The sequence below is a fragment of the Sceloporus undulatus genome, chromosome 5 (assembly GCF_019175285.1).
Source record: "Sceloporus undulatus isolate JIND9_A2432 ecotype Alabama chromosome 5, SceUnd_v1.1, whole genome shotgun sequence".
Classification (NCBI taxonomy): Eukaryota; Metazoa; Chordata; class Lepidosauria; order Squamata; family Phrynosomatidae; genus Sceloporus; species Sceloporus undulatus.
The window spans coordinates 113276489-113287481 of NC_056526.1; the positions used below are offsets into that span (position 1 = coordinate 113276489).

Genomic DNA, 10993 nt, shown 5'->3' on the forward strand with positions numbered 1-10993 from the left:
TCCATAGACGCACGGCTGCTCAAGAACAAGATCGGAGATACCGAACAACTGGAATAAGCCAGGGCTGTGGCTTAATTGAAGAAGTTATGCGAGTCAATAAAGGGGCAAATCAGTCAAGAGTATGGGATAAGGTTGAGTTAAATAAAGAGACGGCTTAATCCACAGAGCTGCCAAGACTTAGAGAAAATAAAGAAGAGTCCAGTGCCTGGTAGAATATCTCAGGATCCATGGAGTGGAGGTTTCGAAAAGAAGGGAGGGCTATGCATGAGGGAAAAGGAAATAAAGTAATGGTCTGATAATGGAAATTCAGTAGCTGCATATTCAGAAAGTACACATTTTTAGTCAAAACTAAGTCAAGGTGATGTCCAAGAGAGTGAGTAGGTGACCTAGAGCAGAGTTCCAAATGAAAAGAAGATAGTAGTGCACTAAAATGAGCAGCTGGAGGATTATTAAGAAAATCCATATGAATATTGGAAGTCCCCCATAATTAGGACTGGGACTTCATCCAACAAGAAATACATCAACCAAGAATAGAAGTCAGAAAGGAACTTGGCTGACAGTCCAAGTTGACAATAGATGACTACAACATGGAGCTGAAGAGGCGAGAAAAGTTTAATAGCAAGAAACTCAAATGAAAAAGAGCTGTAGGTTTGAAGAAACAATAATACTTGAAACTGGCATTGACTAGATAACAAAATGCCAACTCCACTACCTCTAGTACCCTCTTGGCAGCTAGAATGGGTAAAAGAAAGGTCGTCAAACAAGAGGGCAGCCGATGTAACAATGTCCTGGGGGAAATCCAGGTTTCAGTAAGGGCAAGGAGATTAAGAGATCTAGAAATAAATAAATCATGGATTGCTTCTGCCTTGGGAACATCTGATCAGCAATTCCAGAGGGAATAGGCCAAAGTAAGTCAAAGGCTTTCATGGCCGGCATCCATAGTTTTTTGTGGGTTTTTCGGGCTATGTGGCCATGTTCTAGAAGAGTTTCTTCCTGATGATGCTGGTGAAACGTCAGGAAGAAACTCTTCTAGAACATGGTCATATAGCCCGAAAAACCCACAAAAAACTATAGACAAAAGGAAGTTGAACGGGAGGAAGACATCTAATCGATATTAGATTGGAATGGTAAACGGGAGCCATGAGAGAAAGAAAGTTAACAGAGTAAGGCTCAGCAGCAGAGAGAGAAGCAACAGAGAGAACAACTATGCTGTAACAAGCAGTAAACCCTAACATCACCTAGATAAAAGCTATTCAAAACAAAATAAACAAACAAAAAAGATGAATTAGATGACTTGGCAATAGCCCACCATATAACAAAGTTAGCAAATTTCCTTTCCTACTGCCGCCGTTAGCCTTTAGGCCACTAGTGGTGGTCAATGTCAACAGTGATAAGGGTTCAGATTTCCCACCACCTTCTCAGACGGTGGAGCTTTTGAACCAATAAGCTGAGCTTGACTGGAGACAGAGCTTCAGTCCTCTCACCAAGCTGGAGCTTTTAAAGCAGTACATAGAATCATAGAATTGTAGAGCTGGAAGAGACCACAAGGGCCATCCAGTCCAACCCCCTGTTATGCAGGAACTCTCAATCAAAGCATCCCCGACAGATGGCCATCCAGCCTCTGCTTAAAGACCTCTTAAGCAGTCAGCTGAACCTGAGTGGAGGCAGGGCTTGAGTCCTCTCACCACACTGGAGCTTTTAAAGCAGTTCTTAAGCAGTCATCTTAAAAGTCTACATTTGGAAATTATTTCTTTATTAGATCAAAAATGACATGCATCCAGTGTATAAGAATGAGATTGGATGTGGTGCCGGGGGCTGCAGAGAAACAACCTTTTTTTAAGGTGGAAATTTCCTTTGATAATGAAATATATGGTGAAGTCAGGTTTTGTGGATAGATAGGCTAGAAAAAGCTGGTTGGTTATTCACCTCTTGTTGAAAACAAAGGCTAAATTCTTAGTAATTTTAATGTGGCTGGTTTGAACAGTAGCAAACAAGCCACACTGTACATCTCTGGTGATTTGCATTCCTTCTATTAGAACTGTTAATCAGGAGGGGTAAATTTAATTACCTAGAAGATGAAACTGGTTTGGATGGGTAGATTGCATGAAATCTAATCCTAAGCATCATTAAGAATTCAAAATTGAATTAGGAACATGAACAATGGAAAGTGTATTGCATTAAAGAGTGAACATGTCTCTGGAACCTACAATATGCCATTGTACTGGTTACACAAAAATGGCCTTCGATACTGTAACACACTTACATGCTAATTTACTTTCACAGCAGTTGAATAATCTCTCCCTCTGTAATAAGCTAATGCATGAAAGAGAAAACCATTGTCCTCTTTCTCATGTGCTAGCTTACTTCATGCACAGAACATTCCAACTGGAGAGCATTAATATATATATATATATATATATATATATATATATATATATATATATATATACCTCACCTTCACTTTAAAGTAGTACAGTCCAGAATTCTTTGACAATATTGTTGCACATTCTATAGATATGATCTAAGCAGCAAGGAGGATATATGAAGATTAGGCAGCCAGAACTCAGACATGAAATAGTGTTGGAAGGGTAGCTCTCTTACAACTAAGACTTTTTAGTCTGGAACTCAGTCCTGGACCCACATGGATGTTAGATAAACTGTTTTATTTTACAATGAATCAGGGCACTTTCATACAGATGGATTCTAGTGTTACTTGTCAAAAGAACTTTTGCAGCTATTCCCTATTTTCCTCCTCATCAGATTTCTAGTGGAAGGAGGGGAGAAGGACATCACAGGCAATAATGTTTTTGTCTCCTTCAATAATATCCCATGATTGAGGATAGGATTGTATAATAAGAATCATTATCTGGAAACACCATAAAGTCCAGTAGTTCCCACTCAAACTTATCTGTTAGGAGGTACATTGTGATAACATGTCTCATTCCAGAAATTAGAGGGAACCACATTAATTCTGGTTATTTATCACACAAAAAGAAGATGACCCTATAAATGCATAAGGGTTTCCTTCTGATCCTGGAACCAGCTGAAGTGTTAGCTCTAAAGCACTGCTGTGAAGCAGCAACTCAGGAGATTATTTTTGTGAGGAAGTATCATTAAATTGACCAATTTAGACCGATCTGAAAGGCCGGCCTGGGGGCAGAGTTGGGGCATTTCATCTTCACGACATATGCCCAACTCCACCCCCCCGGTGCCTTGATACCGCGTGCCACTCCACACGATGACACAGCGCCGAAGGAGCACCATATAGCTGTGATGCCATGGCTATGGCGCCCTTTCGAGGATGCAAAAAGGAGCCACCCTCAAAAGGCCAGATTGGGGCTTTGACATGAGATGCCATGGCCCTGATCTGGCTAGGAAAGGGGCGGCTCAACAGGCGCAGTCTGCTGAGCCTTAGACTTCAAACAGGAAACAGGTCTACATAACATTTGTGTCCCTGACAGTCAATGATCTGTCCAAGTTGGTCACCCTATTTTGTTCTCTGCTCTCTGTGGAATTCCGCAGCTCAAACCCTTCTAAGATCTATGAAACTGTTCACACAGTTAAGTCCTTTTGCTGTAAATATAGATGAGGTGGAATCTGAAAGACAACTGCAATATTTTGAGGTGATGAATTATAACTGCGAAAAGAACTTTTCTCCCTAAGGATTACATGAAGTTTTGCTCATTAATTTTCGGAGGGAGGGGATATGTCTATAGCTATTATTGTGGCTTCAGAAATAGAAAATAAACCTGGAATTTGTAAAAATGAGAAGATGTCAGGGTAATGACTCATGTGTGAACTTGAACCAAAAAAAAAAATCTTCCAAGATAAAAGCTAGAACCATTGCCATCTTGTTAGAAATATAGGCCTCATTGGGCCTAGATGACAAAGGTCTAAAACACACTGCAGAAATCATCCAATCTGAGACTGCTTTAATATCCTGGCTCAGTGCTAGGGAATCCTGGGAATTGTAGTTTATTGTGGCACCAGAGCTCTCTGACAGAGATGGCTAAATGTTTCACAAAAGTAAAGTTTCCAGAATCCCCTAGCATTGAGCCACAGCAGTTAAATGGTCTCAAACTGGATTATTTCTGCAGTATGTTTTGGACCTAACAGCCTCGACAGACTGGCAGGAGAGGCCGGCATGGAAAGGCCAGCATCCACACAACGCACACCCCAACTCCAACCCATGCCCACATGATGACGCTCGCCCAAATGCATGGCGGCTGATATTATGGTGATCCTCTGGCACTACTTCCAAATGAAGCAGCACCAAAGAAATGCCAAAAAGCCGTGGTGCTGGCAGCTATGGCACACTTTCTGCAGCACAAAAGGGAGCTGCTTTTTGTGGCTCCTTTGTGCACTGCAAAAAGGCCAGATTGGGGTCATGGCATGTAGTTGCAGCAGCCCTAATCCGGCACCATTTAGCCCCTAAGTCTCCTTCTTTTGATTCACACCCCTTTGCAGTGATGCAGATTATGCCCTTTCCTGTCACTCTATTGGCGGGTTACAGACCGCCAAAAAATACATATGGAATACGTATTAGGGTTAGGAAGGGGCAGTGCTTCCGCACCCCCCTAACCCTAGTACGTATTCCATACGTACAACATGGCGGTGCCCCTTCCACATGGGGGCCGCCATATTTACGTATCGGACGCATAGCGTCCCAATGTGTCGCGGCACCTATGACATCGCGAATGCGCGGAAGCTGCACAGTGTGGCTGCTACGGCTCCCTCGCGGAGTACGCGGCGGCGGCGGCAGACCGCCGCAAAGCAGCGGTCTGTAACCCGCCATTGTTTCCCTTTCCTGATAGAAGATATTAGTTGAGCTGTTGTCAGCCTACTACGGCAAGCTTACAATCTCTGTTTTTTATTGTTCCCATACCATCTTACACACACACAAACACAAAAAAGAAAATATGTAGATCAGGAGCCAAAGAACTCTATGAATGGTCTCAAAGCTATATATATGCAAAATATACACATGCATGCCCATATAGCTGTTTTTTCTTTCTTTTGGCATCATCTTCCTCTACAAATAAAATGCTATTCCAGAGTTACCCCAAACCTTCAGGGGCAGCTTACTAGCTAGTGGCAGAAGTAAGGGACAGCTGTAGAGTCTCTGTTTTTGGCACTTTGTATGGCCTTGAAAAGTTAGCTGCAGATAATTTATATGGGATAGCTGGGACTAATCTTTCATAAAATACTTAAGACATTTCTCCTGGTGATGGTAATGTCAGTAATAGTAATCACAATAAACCTGGTTTTTCTAAATTGTCATTATTTGAAAATGAATTATAGACTCCATCACAGAGCTTATTAAGAAGAGAAGCAATGGCAGGGAAGTCTTTTGCCTTGTTCTTTTTTTTAAAAAAAAATGCTAAGAGGATTTGGCTGCTTAAAAATCAAAGAGCATCATGTGTGCCTGAGTAATAAATTATTATCCCTGCTTCTTACCTTTAGGGAGTTTGAGAGTAATTCCAGGTTTACCATGATGAACAGCAGTGCTTTCCTGTTATGTTCTCCACATGCTGTGTACTACTCCCCAGCCACAGTCAAGATGGGCTGACAAATGTCAATATATCTGTTATCCTCACTAAGAAAGAAGAACAAAGCTGTCAGAGCCTCAGCAAAAATGTGAATTCAAAAGAATTTAGAAAACCTCTCCCCCAGTCTATGAAGGAACAGCAAAAATAAAATGAAATGAAATGAATCAAAACAAAACCACTGTCATACAATAAAACTAATGGCACAAGTAAGATGCCTTAGTCTGGGCCTAACTTAGCATCTTTCTCTCTTCTCTTTTGCAAGGCAAAACTGTGGCAAATGTGGCCCTCCAAATGTTGCTGAACTACATCTCCCATCATGCCCCCCCCCCTGTTTTGCTGATTAGCACTGATTAGATCTGAAATCTGAAATAAGTCCGGCCATATCACAAGGCAAAATTAAGCTGATAGGTGTGGCATGCTACATCACTGCTTTCTGCCCCCAGATGTAGTGATGGATGTCCTTTGTTAGTATTTAAATAAGAAGCAAACATGGAAGCCAGAATTTGTAAACTGATCTTTGGAGCACAGGGAGGCCTCATCGTGTCTTTTACCTCAAGCAGCAAAAGTGTTTTGAGCTGGATCTGGTCCAAATTCTGTGTTTATTGATCAGTTTATTGTAATAAATAAAATGAATCTGTGTTTCTACATGTTTGCCACCTCAGTACCAAAAAATAGGAGGAAGTGCATTGGCTGCATAGAAACACTATTAAAAATATCCATTTCATTTGTTTAGCTTGTTGTAAAATACTTATGATTAAGCCTATGCTTGGATAGGCCATAGTTGGGGTCAAATCTCAGGTGAAGATCTATCTTCACAAAGTAGGTTTGGGGTTAACTATCACAACCCTTCACACAAAGAGTCCTTATTCCTTTCCATCTACTCAAAGCATCCCAGTTAATGCTGTGGCTTCTTTCCTTCATAACTACACTGCAATCTACATGATCTGTTACCAGAGTCAGCTACTTAGCCATAATCAACCAGACTGAAGCAAGACTCTGGGCATTTATCCATTGCTGAATTGATAATCATACATGCAGCTGGTGCAGTTGTTTTCAGTGAGATCCCTCTGACTTGTGTGGCTGCTTCTGTTAATATGGATGGGGATGCCTATTTCTGCATGGGATCATTGAGTGCATGCAATGCTTTGGAACTAATTGGGGCCACAATCCATAAACATAAAGTGTTGTTGATAATTGCTATTTAGTAGTAGTATTCCCACCTTTTACTCTCCAGATATTTTTGGGCCTCAGTTCCCCGTAACACTAGGCAGCATGGCCAGTGATTTGGGAATTGTCGCATGACAGCACCAGGTGACTGGATTATTCCTTTAAGGATGTTATGAGTCCCTTCTCACTCACATCTTATCTTGCAGAAAGAATGTATAGTTGATTATAGACTGTCTTGTGCAATCTGCTTCAGCGTATAAATGATTCATGTAATGAAAGGGAAAGTTTTGTGTGTGAGAGAAGGGGGATTTTCCAACAAACATAGTGAAATAAATTCAACACAGAACAAAATGGTTTTCTGAAGGAAATAGAAAGACAGCTAAAATGAAGCTGTGTTCATTAAGAGTTGTGTTCGAAACTGAATGTAGAAACATATACATTCATTATACAAGTATGTTAAATCAACAACATAAATCTAAATTAGTGCTTATTTCTAAATCAATTAGGAGTGTCACTCAGTTAAATAAATATAAATTGATTAATCAAATTCATTTCAATAAATATAGATCTACATACATTTTCATATCAATAAAACTGTTTTGTAAATAAAAGCTTCCTTCTTTTGCTTATAGACTTTCTGTGTCACAAAAGGGCATTCCTGTTGCTTATTCGTATGTTTAAGGAACTGAGGAATGGAACTTACTGACCTAATATAATATAATGGCTATTCCCAGCTAGACATATTCAGTCTATCCCTGAAAGGTACTTTGACACCTCTGGCATCCTGTTACTTCACTGGTTCTACTCTAGTTGGTACTAGCACTTGGTTTAAGCCAGTTTCTTTTTTGTGCCTAGCACTTTTGGAAACACTTATATTTAAAACAAACAAACAAATTCTAACTTAAAAATGGGTTACTAATTAATCAAATATGCCCTTTTAGCCAATAAAAAGTGTTTAAATGGTACATATTAAACACTACAAGGCCTGTTACAGACTGCCAAAATAAAGCTGCTTCGGGTCTCTTTGGAGGTATGCTATTTAAATGATGCATGGGTCCTAAGAGTCTGGAGGTCGCACCAAAGCCACACTCCATTCCTAAGCACTGGAGTGCAGCTTTGGTGCAGCTTCCGGATTCTTAGGACCCATGCATCATTTAAATAGCATACCTCCAAAGAGACCTGAAGCAGCTTTATTTTGACAATATGTAACAGGCCCAAGTCTAGATTTAAGGTACACATCACTAAAACTTCATGGTCCAACTGTGCAACAGTAACACTAACAAAGCTGGCTGAATTCCTTGTACACACACATATGCAGGATACAATAGGATCATGGAAAAACCCCACAAATTAACATTTCCAAACACTTTTGAATTCTTACATTCAGATGTATACATGAACACACAGAGTGTTTGTTTTTAGAAAAATGCTAATCATTGCATAAAACTGTTGTTTATATGCTCCTAACCATTTTATTGCTGTGTTTTTAATGTATCATATCTAAATCAGTTTACAGTCTTGTAAAGACTTTTGTACTTGTGTAAAGAATTGTGTAGATTGTTGTAATATTTCCATGGATTTAAGAGTAGTCTATGTGGATCTTGTCCTAAAAAAGTAGTCCTCCATAGCATCTGGCCTTGCAATATCAACTTCAACTGCACTGCTGTTCTGTATTAAGTTCTCCTATGTGGCGCATTAATTGAGTTGTTTTCTCTGTTCATTGTTCAGGATAAACCACAAAGAATATCTAATCCCAAGTAAAGAGTAGACATCTACAAAACTTTCATATTGGTGCAAAGGTCTTTCCAGGATTTTTTTTAACTTAGATATTATGGAGAAAGCAAGGAAAATTCAAAGAAAGGCTTTGCATTGTGGTATTTGTCAAATTCTTTAAATTATTTAGGGCATTAACTGCCCTTAATTTTATACTGAAGTATATCCCAAGTTAATTCGTAATGCCAAGTGGGTGCAATAAAAGCTAAGAATACAAAAGTCCAGTGCCCTGTCATCACTGGTATCCCCAGGATGTTCATAGTTCAAACAAGGAGATACCCCTTACCCTGCCATTTGACATTGTGACACACAACATTCAGACTATGTTTCTTTCCCTGGTCCTGGAGCCTGAGCTGGAGAAGAGTAGATACAAAACTGACCCATATGATGTCTTCTGTAAAAATTAGTATGCTACTGCCAAACTATAGTGAAATTGAGTCTGGCTCCTCAAAATACCAACATAGTTTTGAAAGAAGTCAAAAGATTAACAATGGGGACTGCACATTTTTGAGGAGAGATGACCAAACCCCCAAATTTGTCTCCAAATCATGACCCAAAGTTAAGGATTGAATGAACACAGAACGTGGGCAGGTAATTGACCAGGCCAATTCCCCACACACAATCAGCCCATGAGCTGCCAGTAATGTAGACAATCTTTCTGGGATGCAGAATCTGAAGATATTTTAAAAAGTCAAATGAATTTTAATTGCACTACCAACATATCTCAGCTGAAGTTTACCCAGGGATATATATATTAAAAATAGTTTGCCAATGCAAAACCAACCTCTAAAAATATTTTTGTCACATTTGAGGGCCACAAACCACTACTAAAATCATTGTTGTTCTTTGTTTGCAGATTCAAGACCTTTACCAGATGTAGCTCTGACTGGGAAGTGTACTCGGGAATGTGATGAATATGGCCATTCAGACTCCTGCTGGATGCCTGTCCGCACTTCACCCGAAAGAAAACAAAAAAGCCAGCCAAAACTCTCCACTTTCATGCCTGTTGATGAACGGGGCAGTCAAGAGAAGCTGGCCAATGGAGAAGCCTCCTTGATGGGTGACCGCAACAGAAACCTCCTTAACAAAAAGTTGACCTCATCCTATGAGACCTTCAGTGCATCTAATTTCAACAAAAGCGAGGAAGCCAACCCAGAGGATATTCCCCTCACACAGACAGGGGAATACAAGCCATCTCCTGTCAATACTTTAACTAGAAGAGAAGTTTACCTTTAGGCTACGAAGAAATACAGTTCCCTCGCATATTAAAGGGGGATAAAAGGCAAAAACCTATAAATCAAAACAATTTTAACTCAAAAAAATAGAATAAAGGGAAGTCTATCGAAAAGGGGGCTACCAAAGAGACAAAAGCTTGGCCTGCCACTTCTGCCTCCATGCCAGGCATTTATGTATCCTGTTTGCCTGACTCTACTGTACAATGTAGAAATCATTCTTGCTCCTGCATGCCTAAACCCCTGCTCACCAATCTTAATTTTCCTAAATTTCTGGTTGTAAATTCCTTTCAAGATAACACATCCAAAATGGGGGGGACCCTTGCAAACTGCTCTTAACCTCCCCCTTCTCACTGCTGAAGCATTGTTTAAGCCACTCCAGTTCTTGTTTGGTGGTCATCTGTCTTGTTGGCAATAGCAAGTCAGAGGGAAAAATAAAATTCTTATATATGTATGTAAACATATATAGCCACATCCCCAGGATATCATCTGAATACTGCTGGTTCCCATCAGAGATAAGCCTTCAGAAACCATACAAAAGTAAATATCTAAAGGGACAACTTTTTTTAAGAGCACTTTTTTTTTTTGGAGATCACAGCTTTAATATTATTCTGTGGCTGGAAACAACAGAAAACATATTCAGCCTGAGATTATTACCCAAAATATGGCATAGCCCCTATAATCCTGAACTGTGGGTTAAATTTTTATCCATAGAATAACTGCTATGTCTCTCTGCCCTTATCCTCTTTCTATCATTCCTTTCCTCTGCCTCTTCCCCTCCCTCCCTTCCTCCATCCTTCCCTCTGACATTTTTTTTTTTTTTTTTTTCATAAACAACCTGCTGATGGTATATATCATCACATACTATGGATAGATTGCTAAACTCGTGTCATTTTTACCAGACCAACCTTTAGCTTGGATGACCATAGTGACTAAAAGGCCAAAGAACACACTGCTATGGATCAGGGGAATTACTCATTGGTCTTGGCTTAAAAAATTTGACACAGACACGCACAAACACATAAGCATATTTTCCACATGCATTTGCACAGCAGTCTATGCCGCAAGCCCAGATGATGTAGTTGTTTTCCAAATGGATTTTAGTTGAGTGCCCAAAGGAACTGATAAAAGGAGCTTGCTGGTAACAGCATGATAACATCATAAGCTATATGAACATGGTTCTCCAGTTCCTGATTATATTTTTCTTAGAAGGTTCAAATCCATCCCGGAAGCTGTGTTGATGAGCTCCAAGACATGTTGAGCAGGAAATCT

General features: G+C 40.0%; 1 protein-coding gene across 7 annotated transcripts in view; it reads left to right on the forward strand.

The window, feature by feature from the left end:
• PCDH7 (protocadherin 7) overlaps positions 1-10522 on the forward strand; it is a 467742-nt gene extending 457220 nt beyond the window's left edge. For 6 of the 7 annotated variants that reach the window (XM_042469336.1, XM_042469337.1, XM_042469338.1 and 3 more), the window contains one exon: positions 9346-10522. In XM_042469336.1, the coding sequence (XP_042325270.1) occupies positions 9346-9725 (380 nt within the window). In that variant the 3' untranslated portion in view covers positions 9726-10522. The remainder of the gene's footprint in view (positions 1-9345) is intronic. The other variant, XM_042469345.1, reaches the window with a different exon arrangement.
• The last annotated feature ends 471 nt before the right edge of the window (positions 10523-10993 follow it).